General features: G+C 43.4%; 1 protein-coding gene across 5 annotated transcripts in view; it reads left to right on the top strand.

Moving 5' to 3' along the window:
• Positions 1 to 23,222, top strand: part of dnai4 (dynein axonemal intermediate chain 4) — a 67,233-nt gene that overhangs the window by 6,252 nt on the left and 37,759 nt on the right. For 4 of the 5 annotated variants that reach the window (XM_047367295.1, XM_047367297.1, XM_047367294.1 and 1 more), the window contains 3 exons: positions 20,227 to 20,333; positions 21,608 to 21,764; positions 21,870 to 22,009. In XM_047367295.1, coding sequence (XP_047223251.1) covers positions 20,227 to 20,333; positions 21,608 to 21,764; positions 21,870 to 22,009 — 404 coding nt within the window. The remainder of the gene's footprint in view (positions 1 to 20,226; positions 20,334 to 21,607; positions 21,765 to 21,869; positions 22,010 to 23,222) is intronic. The other variant, XM_047367296.1, reaches the window with a different exon arrangement.

The raw sequence follows: 23,222 nt of genomic DNA, 5'->3' as shown, positions 1-23,222 counted from the left end.
TTGCTTACCGAGCAAACAGGTCGGCAGATGATGCTGTTAACTTAGGTCTACACTTCATCCTGCAACACCTCGACCACCCAGGGACATACGCCAGGATCCTGTTTGTAGACTTCAGCTCGGCCTTCAACACCATCATACCAGACATCCACCAGAAGCTCACCCAGCTCAACGTCCCAGCCTCCACCTGTCAGTGGATCAATAGCTTCCTGACAGACCGACAGCAGCAGGTGAGACTGGGGTGCATCTTCTCCCGATCCAGATCAATAAGTACTGGTGCCCCCCATGGGTGTGTTCTATCCCCACTCCTCTTCTCTCTGTACACAAATGACTGCACCTCATCGGACTCGTCCGTGAAACTCCTTAAGTTTGCAGACGACACCACTGTCATTGGACTGATCCAGGACGGTGATGAGTCTGCATACAGACAGCAGGTGGATCGGCTGGTACACTGGTGCGGTCAGAACTACCTTGAACTGAACCCACTCAAGACTGTGGAAATGGTGGTGGACTTTCGGAGAACACCACCCCCATACACCCCACTCACCATCCTCAACAACACTGTATTGGCCGTGGACCACTTCAGGTTCTTAGGAACCACCATCTCTGAGGACCTGAGATGGTCTTCGCACATAGACACTGTTCGAAAGAAGGCCCAGCTGAGACTGTACTTCCTGAGGCAACTCAAGAACTTCAACCTTCCACAGGAGCTGTTGGTCATCTTCTACACTGCCATCATTCAGTCTGTCCTGTCTTCATCCATCTCAGTGTGGTTTGGCTCATCCACAAAACAGGACAGGTCCAGACTGCAACGAATAATCAGGACTGCAGAGAGAATAATCAGAGCTGACCTTCCCTCCATCCAGGACTTATACAAGTCTAGGGTCAAGAAAAGAGCTGCCAAAATCTCTGCAGACCCCACACACCCTGCACATAAACTGTTTAGAGTTTTACCTTCAGGCCGTCGCTACAGAGCACTGTTTACTAAAACCAGCCGCCACAAAGACAGTTTCTTCCCCCAGGCTGTTTCTCTGATGAACATTCAATAGAGTACAGAACAACAGCATACAGATGTTGCAAATGCACCTTTTCTATTAGATATGTGTATATTGTACATTGTAAATTGTAAAATTGTATATTCTGTAATGCAGAATATTGCATTGTACATTGTAAATTTGTATATTCTGTAATGCAAAAACAGAACAAAAGAGCAAAGTGTACAGGAGTCAAATTCCTTGTTTGTATGCACGAACTTGGCAATAAAGCTGATTCTGATTCTGATTCTGGTTCCTGTTCCTGGCGGTGCTGGAAGTAGGTTAATGCGATTTATTTTGATAGTTCCAGAAAAGTTCTTACTGGCTTTTAATTTTGTAACTCATGGCTGGGGTCCCAACCACAGATATCGAACACATGCCCCCGAACCCAAATGCCATAAATCCCCTCCCCACAGGGGCACAACCCCACAGATGAGCTTCACATGCACTGGCCCAAAACCCCAGCAACATACCCGCCAGGACCCAAGCCACTCTCAGTCCAAGCCAGGACCCCAGCCTGGGGGCAACACGCCCCAGGAACCCTGAGCCCCAGAGCCTACCCCAGACCTACCCAAGAGGAGCACAGCCAGTAACCTATGTCTGCCAGCACAGGCACCCCAGCATCGCATGCAGCCAGCAGATGTCACCCCTGAGAGCCACCAATGCCCCACTCTGCCAGGGGCCACAGCCTCCGGCGCCAGACCCCCCAGATGCCCCAAACCCATACCCCCCCCCCTTATCAGCAACAACGCCCCACAAAACGATGTCAAAGGTCCCCCACCCCCGAGATCAATCAGAGATTGATCTGATGTGGATGCAGAGGCTGTCTTTAGATGTAGTAATCTGTATGTAATGATTATGATTATTGATTAATTAATATGAAAAATCATAATTCAGAAAAATTATTTCTTTACCAAAAATCATTACTTACAAATATTAATTAGAGATGTCCTCTGGTGTTGTGATTATGGGCTCAAAGCCCTTAATAATTACAATTAGTAAATTACCATTAATAATTGAGAATTATTAACCAAAACCACGCTAAATGTCACTGTTTAATCAACTGCTTCACCAAAGGTGACGTTATTTTGACAGATAATTCACTCTTGCTTAAAATAAACACAAATGCCTTCTCTTTATCTATGTGAACATTCATTAAATCAAAAGCCCTGATAGACTTTGCTATTCTGATTCAGTAATTCTTCACCTAATCAAGCATGCAAAATTCTATACAAAAAGGGGTAAAACAACTAACCAAACAAAGATAAAACATTTAGTGTCTATGAAAATCAAATCAGCAGTTTATGGGCAAAAATAGTAATGGAACAAAGCTTTGGGTTTACTTGGAATGTGGGACATGTAACCAGGAGACAGCAATACGTTCACGTAGGCAGCCCCTTATGGAGCGGCCTCCACCAGCCTACGGTCATATAACCCATAAAGTGGGAGCTCAGTGAACACTAAGGGTCGGAAAACCTTTAGTTGGCAGCCAGTGGAAAAACACTTAAGAGTGAAGACAATGAAACAGTGAGTGTTCCACCATGAGGTTCTAGCTGCAGCTACAGGGCTTCTGAGAACCTCTAACAGTCCAACTTGTAAGTTCACCTGAGTCTGCACTCAGGTGTTCAAAAGAACGTACTAAAATAAATAAAACAAGAACGGAATTACTTGTTTTCATCTTCTCTAGCAGGGGAGGGGGTGGGGGGGAGAGTTGTTCTGCGTCCGTAACAAACTCAAGGACGGTCGGCTTCTCCTCCTTTACCAAAAGGGGAAAAATATGACGGACCGTCAGCAGTCGACTAGACCAAAAACAAAGAGGAAAATTTCGTCTTCTTGGAAAACCTCTGCGGGTTTGTGTGTCAGGTCCACGTGTGAGTTTCTTTTCCAGAATGATGTGCGCCTCCGTTGCGTGGTAACTGTGTCTCGGTTCCAGCAAGAGAAAAAGCAATGGTAGAGCATCTCACGTGTTCCTTTATAGTTCAGTGTGACATCAGAGCTGCAACATCCACTTCCTGTTAACTGCAATGCATGCTGGGAAGTGTAGTAGCAGATGATGGTCCAACACGTAGTAGTGTAATCCGAGTGTAGAGTGTAATCCGACGTAGACGTAGTGTTGAGGTAGGAAAACTTTACTGGCCGTCAGTTAACTCTTACATTACTCCTCACCTCTCCCCGACTCTTTTTATTTGGCACCCAAAGGACAATCCTCAGTCAGAGATCAGTTGTACGTTTCCACAAGTTTATTAAAACCAATCTGAATTCAGAGAGGGGACATCACACTTACACTGGTACCTGGAAACGTCTGTGTGTTGTCCGTTTTGGAGGGGCCACAATACCTTTATATACCCCTCGCTGCTATGCTGTACACATACACAATCATTCTATCTGTGAATATCTCCCCAGCAACAATATAACCTCATGTCCTGTCTGGCTCCCGCCTTGTCTCCTTCCCCAATTTATGACCTTGCCCTCTCTGTGCCCTGTTCTCCCCTGTCTTCTTCTCCCCCATCGGTGATTCCTTGTCCTTCACTAATTTATGACTTTGGACTCTACAGGTCCTTCTCAAAATATTAGCATATTGTGATAAAGTTCATTATTTTCCATAATGTCATGATGAAAATTTAACATTCATATATTTTAGATTCATTGCACACTAACTGGAATATTTCAGGTCTTTTATTGTCTTAATACGGATGATTTTGGCATACAGCTCATGAAAACCCAAAATTCCTATCTCACAAAATTAGCATATCATTAAAAGGGTCTCTAAACGAGCTATGAACCTAATCATCTGAATCAACAAGTTAACTCTAAACACCTGCAAAAGATTCCTGAGGCCTTTAAAACTCCCAGCCTGGTTCATCACTCAAAACCCCAATCATGGGTAAGACTGCCGACCTGACTGCTGTCCAGAAGGCCACTATTGACACCCTCAAGCAAGAGGGTAAGACACAGAAAGAAATTTCTGAACGAATAGGCTGTTCCCAGAGTGCTGTATCAAGGCACGTCAGTGGGAAGTCTGTGGGAAGGAAAAAGTGTGGCAGAAAACGCTGCACAACGAGAAGAGGTGACCGGACCCTGAGGAAGATTGTGGAGAAGGGCCGATTCCAGACCTTGGGGGACCTGCGGAAGCAGTGGACTGAGTCTGGAGTAGAAACATCCAGAGCCACCGTGCACAGGCGTGTGCAGGAAATGGGCTACAGGTGCCGCATTCCCCAGGTCAAGCCACTTTTGAATCAGAAACAGCGGCAGAAGCGCCTGACCTGGGCTACAGAGAAGCAGCACTGGACTGTTGCTCAGTGGTCCAAAGTACTTTTTTTGGATGAAAGCAAATTCTGCATGTCATTCGGAAATCAAGGTGCCAGAGTCTGGAGGAAGACTGGGGAGAAGGAAATGCCAAAATGCCAGAAGTCCAGTGTCAAGTACCCACAGTCAGTGATGGTCTGGGGTGCCGTGTAAGCTGCTGGTGTTGGTCCACTGTGTTTTATCAAGGGCAGGGTCAATGCAGCTAGCTATCAGGAGATTTTGGAGCACTTCATGCTTCCATCTGCTGAAAAGCTTTATGGAGATGAAGATTTCATTTTTCAGCATGACCTGGCACCTGCTCACAGTGCCAAAACCACTAGTAAATGGTTTACTGACCATGGTATCACTGTGCTCAATTGGCCTGCCAACTCTCCTGACCTGAACCCCATAGAGAATCTGTGGGATATTGTGAAGAGAACGTTGAGAGACTCAAGACCCAACACTCTGGATGAGCTAAAGGCCGCTATCGAAGCATCCTGGGCCTCCATAAGACCTCAGCAGTGCCACAGGCTGATTGCCTCCATGCCACGCCGCATTGAAGCAGTCATTTATGCAAAAGGATTCTCGACCAAGTATTGAGTGCATAACTGTACATGATTATTTGAAGGTTGACGTTTTTTGTATTAAAAACACTTTTCTTTTATTGGTCGGATGAAATATGCAAATTTTGTGAGATAGGAATTTTGGGTTTTCATGAGCTGTATGCCACAATCATCCGTATTAAGACAATAAAAGACCTGAAATATTTCAGTTAGTGTGCAATGAATCTAAAATATATGAATGTTAAATTTTCATCATGACATTATGGAAAATAATGAACTTTATCACAATATGCTAATATTTTGAGAAGGACCTGTATGCTTCACTCCCTAAGCTTGAACCCCTCTGCTCTATGTACACATGCCAGTTACATACATAGATGGTTTATATTACACACATAAATAGTTTATATTCTACAATCCCTCTTTTGAACTCTCATAATAGAGTTCACAATCTAAAATGTCCTTCTAAAAATAAGTAGAAATAAGTAAAAATATTACTGAGAAGAGAAAATCATTAAAAAACATGCATACATCATATTATGCGTCCATGAATTGACACGCTGAGTCCTCATCCACACAAAGTTAAATCATAACCTGAAAAGATACAGAAACATCAAAATGTAGCATAAAATATAAAATGTCCGCCAAACGGTGTCTTCTGGGGTGGGAGGGAAGCTCCACCACTCCCAGTGAGAGAAACTCAATCATTCCGCCTCTTCTTCTGTCTTTGGGTTCAGTGTGGTGTCAACATTTACACACAGTATTTAAAGAGTATGTGGGTGTTATCTCAACTTTAAAGAGTTTGGGCTTTACGGCCCTGATCCGTCCTCGGGTCAGGGGTAACAACGTTATCTATGAGCAGACCCATCTGCTCCTGGTTTTGACAGCTTCCTCCTCTAACACAGATGTTCTTGTTGAAGCCGTCTCTGCTTCCCCGGGTCCGTTGATTTGGGTACAGGTTTCAAAGAGTGAAATAAACACAAGTACAATCTACTTTATGTTCGCCTCTGCAGAGTGAGAGATGGAGACTCCAGCCAAGTATCTGCGAGCCCAACTCTGATCAACTCCTGCTTCCAGCTAGTTTTATTCAATCTCAAGGGTGTGTTCAACATATACATATATCATGGCACACATGTATAACATAACATAACAATCCAAATAAGGAATACTTCTGATTGTAACATGCAACTCATCCTCCCCTGTCTCTGGCCTTCCTTGTCCTCTTCTAATTTATGACCTTGCACTCTCTATGCTCCTCACTCCCTAGGCCCTTTCTATGCTTCACACATTGCAGTTACACACATAGATAAGTCATATTACATACATAGATATTTTATATTCTACAATTCCCCCTTTTGAACTCTTATAAAAGAGTTCACAAACTAAAATGTCCTTCTAAAGATAAGTAGAAATAATGCAAAAATATTACTGTACCACCTGTAAAAGAGAAAATCATTAAACAACATGCATGCATTATATTATGCGTCCATGAATTCACACTCTGAGTCCTCATCTTGGTTATAGTCAATTTGCAACAGTGGCATCGTTGTCTATGGATCCTTCTGCTCAATTGCAGAGGTGATGAGGCGCACCATCAGAGAACGAATGCATGGGACACAACAACATCCACAGGTTACCATTATAGCTACAAATACTGCAATAGAAATCAGTAAAGACATTATCAAACCCTTCCAGTGTCCAAATATCCCTGACATCCACTCCTCCAGGGGATTATCAATTCCAGAATGATCATGCATGGTGGCGGAGAGGGTTTTAAGTCCCTCTAAGGCCCTTGACACTGAACCGTCCGGTGCAGTGTTATTGGGAATAAAGGTACAACACATATCTCCAAACATGGCACACACGCCACCCTTTTCAGCTAATAACATATCCAATGCCATCCTATTTTGAACTGCCATGAGAGAAGTTGGGGCCAATTGTTCAGATAAACCTTCTACAGCATCTCGAGTTAGATTTGCCAGCCGCAAAACATTATAATGAATATAATTAATGCGGTCTACGTTTTTATTGGGAGTTACTGGGAACAAGGCAGCTATAATAGGGATCTGTAAGTTTATACTCATTCGGGACTCCTCGCGGAACTCCAATTGTATCTATATAGGTGGGGGAACCCTGACTCAGGTCAAAAGTGGTTGAAGTGCTTCTTCTCATAATATGTCTTCTCCTGCGAGTGAGTGCCAGCGCCTTATCTTGTTGATATGTCACAGAGGTAATATTAGGACCAATTAAAATCAACGGGGCCTGCAATCTAACCATTGCACATACTCCTATGGTGTTATCTGGTATATTAGTGAGAAGTCTATATCCTCCGCAGTAATAATATAATCCTGATCTTGCCCAGAGTCCTATCACTTTCCCAGACGTGGTGGTATTACACCAGTCCGAGGGAATTTGTCCTACATTCACCTTTGGGATGTTTGAGGTGAACTCGAAACAAAAATATGTCCCATTCAGCCAGTATTGTTTGGAATGGGAGGAAAGATGCTAGCTAGCGTGGTACAGTTGGCTGGGGTGGCTTCTTTAGTTAGTTGTAACATGCAACTGTACCCCCAAGCATCTTCCGGATATAAAGGGGCTGGGTCAGTGGTTAAGTGTGGCCTTGCAGATGCACATGCAATGCAGTCAGACCTACTTTGCTCCTTTGCGGTTTGTGTCATCCATTGCAGCCAAAGATTATCATCTGCATAACCTGTGGCCATCTGGATTATTTCTAGAGACTGCAGGGTGGAGTAATCTACTTTCATCACCCCTTCTAGTTGGTCTTATGGTTCTGGAACTGTAGGAGTGCTGGTGGCCTGCACCTGGGGAGTTGGTTTATTTAAATTGACTTTGATTAGTACCTGGGGGTCGGTCCCTGTTACCTCTACCCCTAAAGTGAAATACATCACCTCGTCCCACTTGTGAGAGGTGCAATGCAAACCTTCTTGTAACGATTTTATAGACAAAAATAGTGTATTGACACCCCCCAGTGTGCTATGCGTTAACGCCCGTACCAGGCTGATTTGTTTGGCTTTTTCTTTATTCTGTAAATTTATATATGTCAGGGTGGGTGTCCACATACCCGTATACCCCACTGCGTGACCCCAATTTCCGCAAAGCTTGTTTCCCCCATATAAACTCATGGTCCTGCCTGCAGCGCATTGTCGAGATTGGCACACAAATACACATTATACCCCAACCAGGCAATCGGATTCTTCCCACACTTTATAACATCACACAGGTCAAACCAAAAAGTGGTAGTTGCTCCTAACGTGTAATTTAATTCTAATCCCCCATAACGCTTAAGGCATACGTCCTCGGATGGAGTTACCCTAGACCTTTTGGACACCTTCCCGGAGTGGTTTTCAGAACATATCTGGAATGGAAGTTCACAAAAATACCATAAGATAAACGTAACAATGAATACTGAGATTAACACTCCACCTATGATAAAACTCCTAGAGAGTCTAATTCCCTTTCTTTGGGTACTCATAATTTTTTTTAAACTTATAAAACTTAAAACATAAACATAGAAAGTTAAATCATAACCTGAAAAAGATACAAAAAATCAAAATGTAGTATAAAATATAAAATGTTCACCAAACGGTGTCTTCTGGGGTGGGAGAGAAGCTCCACCACTTCCAGTGAGAGAAACTCAATCCGTCCCACCTCTCCTTCTGCTGTTCTTTCTCCTCTTCAGCTCCCAGGTGTAGACTGACCTGGAGCCTTGCGTTCTCACACCTGGGGATTATTCTGCCACTTCAGTGGTGTGAGAAATCTGATCTTCAGCTCTCAGGTGTAGACTGACCTAGAGCTAATTTCTCTCACCCGGGGATTATTCTGCCCCTTCTTGGGTGAGAGAAGTGAGATTGCCTTCTCCTGTGTTTTTGCTCAGATCCTCCTGGACCTGAAAAAGGGATCGTTGAGGTGGTTCTGCTCCTGCACACTGACTCCAGTGATACCAAGTAGCGCCTTTGCCCTTCAGCCTGACTGCATGGGTTGTCCTCTCTGTGACCTGGAATAGACCGGTCCACCTTGGCTCTGACCACTTTCTTTTGATGACTTTCAGGAGGACCCACTCGGCTTCTGATGTGTTAGTTCCAACCCTGGTCTCTGGTTCTGCTGAGATCTGTTGGGAGAAAGCTGTAACAAGACTGTGGAGAGATCTGTAATAATCACGATGAGACATAGATTGTTCACACTCAGTGAGAAACAGTAACCTTGTTTGTGGACCTGGGAATGGCCTCCCTGTTTGCAGCTCATGTGGGGTCAAACCATGTTTCTGATTTATAGAACTCCATACAGACATCAGAGCTAATGGCAAGGCCGTAACCCAATTCATTTTGGACTGTGCACAGATCTTAGCCAATTTGGTCTTAAGGGTTCGATTCATTCTTTCAACCTTCCCCTGTGACTGTGGATGATACACAGTGCCAAAGGAGTGTTTTAGTCCCAGAAATCTTTCCACTTCCTTGAGTTCCTTGTTTTTGAAATGTGTTCCGTTGTCAGACCTTATTTTAGCTGGAAAACCGTGTCTAGGGATATAATGATTTATCAAACACTTTACCACAGATTTGCTGTCTTCCTTTTTTGTAGGCCACGCCTCCGGCCATCCAGTAAATGCATCCACACACACCAACAGATATCTGAACCCATTCACTCTCTCAGTCATGTCTGTATAATCAATGATAACCTCTTTTCCTGCTATTGGGTCTACTGGGAACTTTTCAGGTGCTGGCTTCAAGGTTGGTCTGGTATTGAACTGCCTGCACATCTAACATGAATTAATCCAATGCACTGCCATTGGTTTCAAAAAAGGATGCCACCAGTGTTCAAGATTTTTCAACATTTGCATTGTTCCCACATGTCCTACTCCATGCGCTTCTTCTAGAGCTACTTTGGTAAGACCTGGTGGCAAGATAGGACGTCCATCTGGGCTTCTCCAGAGACCATTCTGGTCTTGTGAGCCCCCTCGTGCCTTCCAAACTGATTTTTCCTCAGGAGAGGCCCCCTTTTGTACTTTCGTTACTTCTTCCAGGGTGGGTTCTGGTGTCCACCCTGCTTCTGAACACAGCATTATGTGCCTTGGCTGATATCCTGCACACTGTTTAGATGCACGGTCAGCGGCCTGATTACCTTGTGCTACTCTGGTGTTACTGCTGTCATGTCCTCTGCATTTAATGACGGCTACTTCTTGAGGGAGCAACAAAGCTTCAGCCAACCTTTTCATTTCCTGTTCATGCTTAATGGGTTTCTGTCCTGCTGTCCTGAACCCTGTTCTCAACCATTGCTTTAGTTCAACGTACACTGCACTTGTGACATATGTGGAGTCTGTGTAAATGTTTACTTTCTGTCCTTCTCCTAATTGTAAAGCAGCTATTACAGCCAAAACCTTTGCTCTCTGCGCTGATTGTGCGTCTGTCAGTTCTTCTGCCTGTACTGTGACAAAATCTGTCCCTGTGTCTTCCACAACCGCGTATGCTGCCCTAAGTCCTTCTGTGTCATGTCTGAAGCAGCACCCGTCTGTGTACAGGTTTCGGGCATCTGTTAGGGATGTACTTTGTAGATCTGGTCTGATTTTTTCATTAAACTCCACTTTTTCTGCGCAGACATGTGGTTCTCCTGATGTCATTCTGTCTGCCATGTTTATTCCCTCATGTATGTATGTGATGTTTGGGGCCTCCAGCACCTTACTCAGCCTCTGTTGTCTCAGTGGTGAGAGTGTGAAAGCCTGAGAGTTCACAAAGGCCACTACGCCATGTGATGTTAATATGTTAAGAGGGTGTCCCATCACTACATGAGCTGTTTTTTGGATTATTTTAGCCATCCCTGCTGCGTGTCGGGTGCACTCATGATGTCTTTGTTCCATGTTGTCCAGCATTACACTTATATACATGAGGACTGTCCTAACCCCCCCTTTTTTCTGGAACAGCACACCATTGGCTGTGTGTGCTGTGACAGAAACATCCAAGTGGAAGGGCAATGTGTAATCTGGATGTGCCAAATGTGTAGCTTGCGAGAGGCTGGTTTTTAAGTTAATGAACGCTTCTTCAGCTTCTCTGGTCCATTCAAGCGGGGCAGTGAGATTTCTCATGCCCTGTTTTTTGACAAGCTCTCTAAGGGGTGCAGTGAGGTCGGTGTAGCCGGGCACAAAAGATCTGCTATACCCTGTGAGTCCTAGGAAAGACAACATGTCCTTTACCAGGAGCGGTTTTGGGTGAGACAAAACTGCAGATTAGTGAGCTGGGGACATCCCCGTGCCAGGCTGGGAAACAACTTTGCCCAAAAAGTCAACCTGGCGTCCGCAGATCTGGAGTTTGGGTTTGCTAACCTTGTAGCCTTTTTTAGCCAAATGTGACAGAACAATTGCTGTTGGCTCAAGGCATTCAGCCACCGTGGGCGTTGCAAGAAGGATGTCATCCACGTACTGAATCAGAGTGGTGTTTGGTGGTAATAGGCAATCTTGGAGAGAGTCTTTTAGAACCTGATTGAAAATCCCTGGAGAAAGCACGAATCCCTGCGGCAAACGAGTGTATCTATACCTATGAGATTTATAGGTAAATGCGAAAATGTCCCTGCATTCCTCAGCTAAAGGAAGGCAGAAAAATGCGTTGGCCAGATCAATGCAGGTAAACCAGCAATGGTCAGGGTTCAGATTTGTCACAGCAACATACGGATTGGGCACGGGAACGGTAGGGGTGCCATGCGCCATTTACCTGTCCCTTTTTTCTCCACCGGCAGAATAGGTGTGTTCCATGAAGAGGAATGTGCAGACTCTAAAACACCTGAGTTCCAGAGGCCTTCCACTGTATCTTTAATGCCTAGTTCTGCTGCTGGCTTGTGAGGGTATTGGAGCTTCCATATTGGTTGGTCGGTGGTCAACTGAAAAGTAATGGGGGAACATTTAATCAGACCTACATCCGTGGGCCCCTCTGCCCAGAGAGTGGAAGGCATTTTTTCCACAACAGCAACTGCCAGTGGATGGTCTGTTTTTTCCCTCCCATGGTGTCTGTCTAACTGAACATGCTCCAGTGTGCCCACATCCGTGGAGTGGTTGAATATGCGATAAGTGTTACCTGAGGGTGAATAAAAAAGGTTAGGGGTTGCCAAAGGCTGCCAATCCTGTAGATTCAGGGAGCGTTTTAACACACCTCCAAGTTCACGTGCTTCATGACCTGGGTGCAGAGCCAAAGAAACATGAGGCACGCCATCAGACCACATCCTAAACCACACTTCATGCTCTCTAGTCAAATGAACCTCAGCCACCACTCCTTCTGTTGCTACATAAATGTCTGTGGTAGCAATGTCCCAGTGCGTACCCTCTAACTCATCAGCAAAGCTTTCCTGGTAACATTCACAATTATTTCTATCATAAAACAAGGTGACATGCGGGGGGTCAGGAGGAGATACATAGGGCGCCAGAGTGGAGACCCAGAATTTCCACCGATGGAAAGCCGAGAGAATGCCTCTGTGTGCGGTGGTTTCAGGTTGCAGCAAAACCCAGTATATATCAGCTATTGAGTCCTGCAGTGGCTGGAGGAGATACTATCCATGTGAAAAAGAAGTGTTATTGTCACAAAATAACTGGATGCCATTGGGCAGGTGAACCTGCAGTCCATCAGTCCCACATAAAATGGTTGCTCCCAGTTTTATTAACATGTCTCTACCCAGTTTATTTACTGGTGTGTCAGTGGAGACTAGATAACTGTGATTCAGTATTTGTCCACCAATTTCAGTCTTTAAAGGCTTGGTATATGGCAGGACCTGCTTTGCCCCCGAGAACCCCATGACAGTTGTAGTCCTGGTGGAGAGTGTGTTTGGAGGAGCCTGTTTGATGGTTGAACATGTGGCCCCGGTGTCCACCAGAAAAGGAAGGCTATTTCCGAACACAGTCACAGACAGCAGGGGGTCCGCAGTCCCGCTGTCTTCTGGGTTCGGTAGGGACCGTCAGTGGTGCTCAGGCCAGCGACTAGGCTCGTCCCAGGCCGGTAATTGGAGTTGTGGTCCATATGCACCGCGTGCTGGGCCACCTCTGCCTCTGTATGGACGGGCCGGAGGAGCCATGGCGGGACCATAACACCCATACCCTCCGGGTGGACCATTCTTATGGGAGCAATCTCGGGACCAGTGTCCAGGCTCATTGCAGTAATAACACACATCAGCATTACCCAGCCTCCTCTGTGGTCCTCTCTGAAATCCCCTTGCTCTTAGCCCTCCTCGTCTCCCAAAACGACCAGCATGTCCCTGATATGGGACCGAGGCCTGATGCCACTGTCCTGCAGTTTCTTGATTTCCAGGAAATGGAGGAGCCTGAGGGGACTGAGACACTGCACCTTCATACATAATTTTAGATGTTCTACCCTCCTTCTTTTTTTCCCCGACCTTCAGTTTAGCTTCTGCTAATTGCATTTTCAGGAGCTGAGTTTGTAGTGTTTTTAATTCACTCTCCTCATCTTGTTTTGCCTCTTTGAGTTTAGATAAATGATGTATCAGGTGGCGATCATATACTGCAATTTCTGATCCAGGCAGATCTGGATTATCCTCAATGTTAGTTTTAACCTGCAGCGGTAACCCTCGTAGGACAGCATCCCGGAACCAGTCCCTTTGGAGACCAGCTCTGTCTGGATTAGTTCCTGTCTGTGTTTGCCACACGGATTTGCACTGATCTAAATAGTCTCTAGGATTTGTGTTTGCGTTCCACTCAAATTTTGGAATGGTACGTCCTCTGGATACTGGATACATTTGTCTAAGAGCTGTGCCTATTTGAGTGGAATATTCAGTAAGTAGGACCTCATCTGGTACTGTTGTTGTACCTGCAGCAAGCTCTATGTCCCTACAGCTGTGTGGCTTCATGCATCGTCCAGCAATGGCCCGATAGTCACCTAGAGCTAACGTGTTACCTGCTGTCAGGGAGTCTAGAGTCTGTAACCATATAGACGCTCCTTCTGAGATGGGAGGCAATTTGTCACACAAAGTGGTAAGATCTCCCAGTGCAAAAGGTTTGTATCTATTTGCTCCAAATTGTTGTTGGAACAGTGGACCCATATAAGAAGATTTGGACTGAGTTCGGGGTCTCATGTTATAGCCATGTCCAGCAGGGGCAGGCATAGCCTCAGGTACTAGTGGCATTGGGGTTGAGGAAGATAACATAGCTTCCTCATTTTCAATTGGTGTCTGATTCTGTACTGTAAGAAGTGGTGCCTGCATATGATAAGTTACTGCAGTCGGTGGTTCGTCTTTTATCCATCTCCCTGACACTGACATATTAACTGAGCCCTCAGTTACATCTGGTTTCAGAGGTGTGACCAATTCCATATCACTAGGTGAATGGGAAATATACGGGGTGGAACACTTTATTGGGCCAGAAACTGGCCGCAGTTTGTCCCGTAATACCCGGTCACAAAATGGATCAGTTTGTGGGGCCTGTGATATGAATGATCCTCCAATTGACAATACAGACCCATCAGTGGAATGTGAGGAGAGAAGAGAAGTAGGGGCCGAGCAGGGGGTTTCAGGAGGAGCCTGAGCAGTTCCTGGCCGTAAATCACACACTCGGACTTCTCCCCCAGTTACTTTCAGTGTAGGATATAAACCAGTAAGAGGAGAGGTGGGGGCCTTGTGGTGTGATAAAATGGGCTGATTTGCTAGAAGGTCATATGATGGTGGCATTTCAACTGTACTGCTATTTTTAATCTGTTTGCTCTTCCAGTCTCTGTTCTCAGTCATAGCATGATCACTACTCTGCCACAAAAATCTCATTTGTAACCAAAACTTTTCGTCATTTTCTGCTTTATTTGCCAGGTCCTTCCATTTTCCTCTGCTCAACCAACTGCTGTCTTTACAAATTTTTTCAGCCAAATCTCTCTCTTTCCTTGCATTTTTTTCCTTCAAACTAAACCACTTGCCTAGACTCTCTTTATCTGTCTTGCTTTTCCCATCTTTTGACAATTCTTCATTTATTTTACAATCCATCTGTTTAACCAACTTCTGTTCCTCTTTGTATTCAAATGTTTTCTTAATAGCAGTTTTCATTATTAACAGTTGAGTTTCTATCGTCTTCCATACAACATTCTGCTCTTTTGCACTGATATCCATTTCTCTATTAAATTCACTTTCCATCTTATAACAACAACTATCCTTTTTTTAAAAAGATATAGTTGTAATGCGTTATCTCAGTTACTCACTCATTCAATTCTGACCAACTTTCAAGACACCAGAACACATTCAACCCCCAGAAGCCTGTTTTTAGTGGCCTGTGTGTGTGTGTGTCTCACAGCTCATGGACTTAAACTATAAATCTTGTCTAATGTTTGCCGGAGTGTTGTGTGTCCAGCTTATGCACTTTTCTAACCCTAACAAGTCTGTTGTTGGTTATTTCTCCAACTTAACAGCTCATTCTTTTACTCCTAACAAGTCTGTTTGTTGGTTATTTGTCCAACACACAGCTCATGAATTTTTAACCCTAACAAAGTCTGTTGTCGGTTTATTTATACCAACACACAGCTCATTCTTTTTAACCCTAACAAAGTCTGTTGTTGGTTTATTGGTACCCAACTTAACAGCTCATGACCAGTCTTACAGTTATAATAACTGCTGTTCACAGCTCTTAAAAAAAAATTTCAAACTCACAGAACTTTCTTATATCTTACGGTGTTATTTCCACCGCTTATATTGTTCCTTCTAAGTTTATGTGTTTATAATCTAAATCTTCACAGAGCAATATTTGGTTACTCATCAAAAACAGCAATCAGCAGTCTATCCTTCTGTTGCCACCATAAGGTTTCCAGATAGAAAACTGCACTCTGTCACCCGCAATGAGAGAGCGGCTCTCCACAGCTGTTCTCCAGTCATACACAAACCCCCACTCACTCCCAACAAGTCTGCAACACAGACCACCTCCCCTGCGCACAGCTCATGAGTTTTGTTTTACCAAAAAGCCTGGTCTTGCTGAATTCCTGTATTCAGCTCACAGTTCATTTATTTTATCACAAACCTGATCTCGTTGGATTATTTCCTCCAACTCACAGTTTATCACTTCACAGGACTTATTCTATGTGTTTGTGCTTTTATTACGTCTGTAATCCGGTTTTACTGAGGCAGAACTCACGTAAAACACGGCATTCACACCCAAGTGTTTGTGCCTGATCTCAGTGTATTTACTTTTCTGTAGAATTTGGGATTCCTCACTCTCCCGGGCCTCTGACCCAGCTAACAGTAGACCTCCGTCGAGGAGTACTCTGAACCGCCACGTTCGAGAAACTACTATATTTTCCACACAATAACTTTTCTGTAGAATTTGGGATTTCTCACTCTCCTGGGCCTCTGACCCAGCTTAACAGTATACCTCCGTCGAGGACGTACTCTGAACCGCCACGTTCGAGAAACTACTATATTTTTCCACACAATACCACCACTAAGTCTTGTAATTCTCTTAAAACAACATCTTATTCACCAGTTTAAATCCTAGTCAACATTTATAACACCCTTTTTCTTAAGTTTTGGCTGACTCAGACTTACTTAGACATCAGACACAATATTAATTTAGCCTATCGAAAATCCAAAAGCAGAGTTTTGAGTAAATAGGTTCTGCTTACCTGTTCTGTAGTTTTTGGCTAGCCGTGTCTGATGCCTGTTGGTCCTCGTCAGTGGTCCGAATTTCTTTCGCCTGTTGTTCCAAATCCCGGACGAGCCACCAATTGTTGAAGCCATCTCTGCTTCCCCGGGTCCGTTGATGTGGGTACAGGTTTCAAAGAGTGAAATAAACACAAGTACAATCTACTTTATGTTCGCCTCTGCAGAGTGATAGATGGAGACTCCAGCCAAGTATCTGTGAGCCCAACTCTGATCAACTCTTGCTTCCAGCTAGTTTTATTCAGTCTCAAGGGTGTGTTCAACATATACATATTTTATGGCACACATGTATAACATAACATAACAATCCAAATAAGGAATACTTCTGATTGTAACATGCAACTCATCCTCCCCTGTCTCTGGCCTTCCTTGTCCTCTTCTAATTTATGACCTTGCACTCTCTATGCTCCTCACTCCCTAGGCCTTTTCTATGCTTCACACATTGCAGTTACACACATAGATAGTTTATATTACACACATAGATAGTTTATATTACATACATAGATATTTTATATTCTACATTCTGAAGAAAGAGGTAACCTAAAGGTCATACACTTTGGAACACCTTAGAGCACTTAATACGAGAATTTACATTACAACTTCTTTCTTCTGGTACTGAAAACAAATTATAACAACGGCGGAAATGAACACATTTCAAATTTGTACCATAATGATAGATATCAAGCAATAAACATGAAAGTTATATAAAAGTATCCGAGATTTCCTTCTCAGAGTCAGTTTTGCTGTCAAAGTGGGAGAAAAGAATTTGGCTGACCCTTGCTGTCCAGGCAAAGGAGCCTAGTAGCCACCAAATGTTAAAAAATTAAGGAGAATAAGCATCATGGCGCATGTTTGACTGTCTCTCTGTTGCAGACGTCACCAGTCCATCATCCAGAGAAAGGTTATGTGCAATGTGTAGAGGTCTTCCTTGTATGTTTCCTATGTGTCTCTCACTGTGGTGTGTGTGCAGTGAGGCAAATGACCTTATGATTTCTAACTTTCAGGCAATGCGATGGCCTTAAGTAGATTCTGAAATAACGTTGCACTGCCCAAGAGATTATTGTGCCCTTGTAAGAACAGTGTTCTTCAACCACCTCTTCAATCACTCGCCAGTGATCAGCTTACAGTTCTTTGTCTTGTGGTGGTCTGCTGTCCTCACACCTTTCAAGCCGTGGATGATCCAGTTAGAAGATGACTTGTGTCCTGGAAGCCAGATGAAGCTGGGGAAGCTGTAGCTTTCCTGCAGCTTTCCTGGATGTCTAGTAGGATCTGATATGGGCCTTTCCGGCACCTGTGGCTTCCAGTGTTTTCTCCTAGACTCTCTGAGCAGAATCCAGTCGCCAGGAATAAAGGACTGGAGGGTGGAAGTGGCTGTTTCTGGTAATGCAGCCTTCACCGTCTGTGAAACTTGAGAAAACACAGTGGACAGGTTTTGACAGTAAAACAACATCCTATCTTCACACAAAGATGTGGAAGAAAATGATCTTGGCAATAACTCCATGCTACTTTATTAAGCAAAAGGTCTCTATACTGGTTAATACGAAGAACATTTTTATTTTTCCAATTCATGAGGATAGTTTTCTTAGCGATACTTAAGGCAGTGAAAACCAGTGAAAGTAATTATCTGCATAAAGACTGATTTTATGTTCAATATTCATGCATTTTATGCCTTTAATATCTTTAGGCGAAAGTAGTCGTCTTGCAATCAGAAGGTTGTGGGTTTGATTCCAGCTTCCTCCTGCCCTATGTCGATGTGCCCCTGGGCAAGGCACTTAACCTCAAGTTGCCTACCGATCTGCGTATCGGTGTATGAATGTGTGAGCGTTAGTGAGTGCGATTGGGTGAATGTGGCGCTAGTGTAAAGCGCTTTGAGCAGTCTGTATGACTGAAAAAGCGCTATATAAGTTCAGTCCATTTACCATTTAGTTTGCCTGATTGCTGCTGCTAGTGGTTCAATATAAATAGCAAATAATGTCCTGAAACATGCTGTTGCTGAACTGTATAATATTTTTAACCAGTTTATGAAAGAGTTTTCAAAACCAAATTCACTCAAGGTTGCAAACGAGAATTCCAGTTAACACTATCAAATGCTTTTTCTGCATTTAAAGACAATATATTAGTCTCAATGTTTTTACTTTAGGAATAGTCTATGTTGAGGCGATGATTCTCAACAGGAAAAAGGTGGACTGCTCCCTCTAGGTTGGGGGTCAGTCTAGGCCTCAAGTAGAGAAGTTTAAGTATCTTGGTGTTATGTTCATGAGTGATGGTAGGATGGAACGGGAGATGGACGGACAGATTGAGGCTTCCGCTGCAGTAATGTGGGCGCTGCTCTGGTTTTTTTTGGTGAAGAGCTGAGCCAAAAACCAAACCTCTAGTTACTGGTCCGTCTACATTCTGTCCCTCACCTATGGTCATGAGGTTTGAATCATGACCAGAACGAATGAGATTCTGGATATTCTGGAGGGTGGCCAGTGTCAGCCTTAGAGATAGGGTGGGGAGCTCATCATTGCTTCTCTGCATCAAAAGGAGTCAGTGGAGGTGGTTAAGGCATCTGATCAGGATGCCCCCTGGGCGCATCCCTTTGGAGTTGAAGACTGTTGTGGAATTTTCTTATCAAAGTGGGTAGAAGTTGACTCATAACAAGAGAAAATCCGGACTTTGTCTTATAAGTTTTATTCAAAGGCATTCAGCGTTTGAAGACCCTGACACTGAGGTTAGTCAGTGAAACAAAGCCACGAACAGAAATCACAAACAGTATTTATACCAAAAATGAGGGTGTTATCTCAACTTCAAAGAGTTTTAGAAATATGGCCCCTAGACCCTCCCCGGGTCAGAGTTAACAAAGTTATTTATGAGGGCACCCATCTACCTTCCCTTGAAATATACACTTCAGGAAGTGTTAACCATAAAACTCTCCAGCATTGGAATTTAGAGTCCATCTGCTCTAAATAACAGAACACTAATAAAACACAGAGGTCAGAGGAGAGAGGTGAAGGGAATATCAGAGCACTTTAAAAGAATTTTCCATTACAAGACCCAGAACTCACTGGATGGACTATATGTCCTGGCTTGGGAATGCCTTGGAATTCCTCAGAATGAGCTGGAGGATGTTGCTGAGGAGAAGAAAGTCTGGGGTTCCCTTCTAGACCTGATCTTGGATAAGCGGAAGACAATGGATAGATGAAGGGATGGAAGGATTGGTCATCCATAGCAAATGATGGAGTTTAATTTTCATGGTGCAGATCAACCACTTTGCAAATAATTCATTCTATGGTATTTTAAACTTGAACCCATCTCAGACTACTCTTTATCTACATGACCTTGTTACTTCAGTAGATGAGGAAAATATCACAAATCAATGTTACTACTAATGCATCTCAGTACTAACTAATAGAGATGGAATTATCAAAACAAAGTATTATCAAACTAATTAAAGCTTAAGTCTACTTCCACCTTCACCTTTCATCATCTACCCCAAATGAGGTGGATGATAAGGGAATTACCTCTACCTGAAATAACTAGGCTGTTGTCATGTGCGAACTTAATGAATCTTGCTCTTAGGAGGTTTGCCTCGAAGACAGAGAGGTTAGTGGTCTTCAAAATAAAGCATAGCAAAAGTAAAACAAACTCCCTGATAACCAGTGTCAGTGTGTCTTTCAGCTTAGTAACTTCGCAATGACTCTTTATTAAAGATATGCTCTGACATTGTTTTTCAGGTCGGTATTGGGCAGCAGCAGAATATCCAGCCAGTCAACCATAGAGTCTGTGAATGAGGAAATGGAGGAAACATTTTCCAGATGTGATCTGCCCTTCAGCTTCCCAGGTTCATTAGCAAAATGTATATGTAGAGATGCACTCCTTGGAATTTTTTGACCGTTTTAGAGCTCCGGTTTTTGTAAAGTTTTGACTGCTGTCTCTGTATGTATTGAGAGGGTAGATCCTTACCATAAGCCTTACGGCTGCCAACCATTCCAAATGCAGCATGTTTCATGAGACACAGAAGGTGAAAGCTCAAAGAATAAATCTGAGACATTTTGGTGTATTCCTTTCAGCCTTCCTTTTGTCTCTTGAAATTCTCTCATTTTTGCTCTCTTGCAGCCTGGTATGTCTCAACATGTTCGTCCTTAATGGGGACATATCATGCTTTTAAATCTGTCCTTTTCACATTTAAATAATTTTGGCCTGATTTCCTTGCTATTGTAGCTCCACAGCCTTCTCTTTTACCCCTGTTCTGAGGTGCGTCTGTGAGCAACTTGTTTTGGTGCGGTCTCTTTAAATGCTATATTGAGACTCTTATTCCCGCTGATGTGGAAACATTTCCATGAAAAATTTAATTTAACTAGGCACTTCGAAGAGGCTTTGATCCTGGGGTACAGTGTAATGAATTGTGTTGGTTAATACTCAACAACCGAACATTTGGACTTATCTACTTGCAGCTTCGGCATATTTGAGCTTGGACTAAAAAATCGCACTGCGAAATAAAATGTCGGATACTCGAAATTGGTAGCTGGAAGTCCATGACCTTATTAAACTGTTCTGCAGCAAATACTGTGATGTAATATTTCAAAACACATAGTAGAGAATAGAGAGAACTGAACACATTGAAAAATATGACCCAAACAGACTATAAAGATATTTATGCACCACTCTTACAGACTCCGATAACACAACAAAATGTGTTTAAGGGCTAAAAAATGGATTTTGCATGATATGTCACCTATAAAGATCTTCTTTCATCTCTATATTTCTTCTGGCTTCAGATGAACACCTAACTGATTGGGAACTTTGATTCTTCCTCTCTAAGATAAATTTTCTGCATCGAAGAGTAGTGTTGTACGTACCACTTGGTAGAACTTACATTTGGTGCTTTCACTGATTGGAAATAGATTAAGTTTTTGAGACTCTAACCGCCTCATCAAGCTGAAATCAGCTGTTAACAGCAGATTCCTTGGTGCATTCCTACATGAAATTCATTCTGCAATTGTATCTCTGTGTGTTGTTTCTGTTCTTTGCTGAAAAAGACACAACTAAATTGATTGAGTATAAGAGAAGCTCCAAACATATTCATATTCATTTTTTTTTGTTGAATCTTTTCAGATGAAAAGTGGAAAAAAGACTTTGTGAAAGAACAAGTGACACAAGCTCTACTGAAAGTCATTGAAAACATTTTAATTACAGAGACAGACACCATTTCTCTGCTGGACATACCCCCTGCTTCTGTGTCAGTGGAGGCTGATGATGCAAAAGTCATAATGTGAGTGAAGTTCTTCTTGATCTTTATAACCCTTTGCCAATATTTAACTTTTATATCTCAGGTTGGAATAAGCTGTTGTCAACTTCATCTTGTCTTGTATTACAGAGAGAGCAATAAGCGCTATGCTAAGGTTTACAGGAACAGAGTAACCAATGACAAGTATTTGGATCGAGCCATGCAGACAATGAATGGGGCGACTAAAAACAAACAGATTCAGAACAACCTCATTCTCACGGTGGACGCAGGTTTGTTTCAACAGAATACATTCACTGTGAAAAGTATGGTGTAGTGCTGAAAAAAGATGTCTTCCTCACAAATGTCTTCTATTTTTGCTCTCTATTCATACGTTTTAGATCATTAAACAACTTTTGATAACCTGAACACATTTTTGTTCAGAAAGACAAAAAGAACTGTGCACCCATCTACTTGGTTTTACCTTAGAGATGTTGAACATTGACCATTTTTCATTGAAAAAGCTATCCAAACCAACCTGGCCATATGGTAAAAAGCAACTGCCTCCTTTACCTAATAATTGGTTGTGCCATCCTTGACAGCGACAACATTGCTTTTGTATTGTAACCCCAGATTCTATAGGTATAGGCGCAGCTCTTTAAGGCCATTGCTAGGGGGGTTTATCCCTTCATGCACGCGAACACTGAAAACGTTAGTCCACGCCTACCTGCTGGGTGGGTCTTACACTGGTCTGTATAAATTGCCTCTAATTGGCTCCAAAGAGCATTAGGTCTTCAGCCATTTAGGAACCAGGGAGCCCCAGAACTTAAAGGGCTGCGGCTATACTCATAGAATCTGGGGTTACAATACATAACCAATGTTCTATTTTGTTTAGGCTTCAGACTTTAAGGCTATCGCTAGTTTGTTAAAGGCAAAGCAGGATGTGATCTATGCCTCACTGGCTACGTCCGTAATTATGTGTTCAGAAGTGCCCTGCAACACTGAACGACAGAGAGGAGAATAATCTCTGTTTGGGCGGAGGCTGAGATGACAAACCAGCTGCTGTGAATAGTGACAACGATATGTGACAGCCTAAAAAAGAGCAGAGCAGGTCAACAACTCCTCAGGTGGAGGAGGAAAAACAATTGATTGCTGAATCATGCATGAATCATGCGCAACAACCCCTGTGTGCCATGACCACAACAGCAGTGGGAATCATTTCTTATCACAGGGAGGCTTCATGAAATGCAGCCATAGTGACAATAATAACAGAGGTCATGAACTGGGTCTAGGAGATAATTATGATCTCATTTTGTGCCTGCAGGCAAAAGAGTTTGCTGATATAAAAAGCGCAGCGAAATAATAATCATTCTCTCAGAACTCCGATGAGACATCTGAAAGTGGAAACTTCCTGCAGATAAAACCTAATAGATGAGCATGGAGGTGACCAGGCGCTGCCATGCAAATGTCCTCTACTGTCATTCCTCTATGAAGAGCCGTGGAGGA

The sequence above is a fragment of the Girardinichthys multiradiatus genome, chromosome 6 (genome assembly GCF_021462225.1).
Source record: "Girardinichthys multiradiatus isolate DD_20200921_A chromosome 6, DD_fGirMul_XY1, whole genome shotgun sequence".
Classification (NCBI taxonomy): domain Eukaryota; kingdom Metazoa; phylum Chordata; class Actinopteri; order Cyprinodontiformes; family Goodeidae; genus Girardinichthys; species Girardinichthys multiradiatus.
This window is presented reverse-complemented; position numbering and strand designations above follow the sequence as displayed.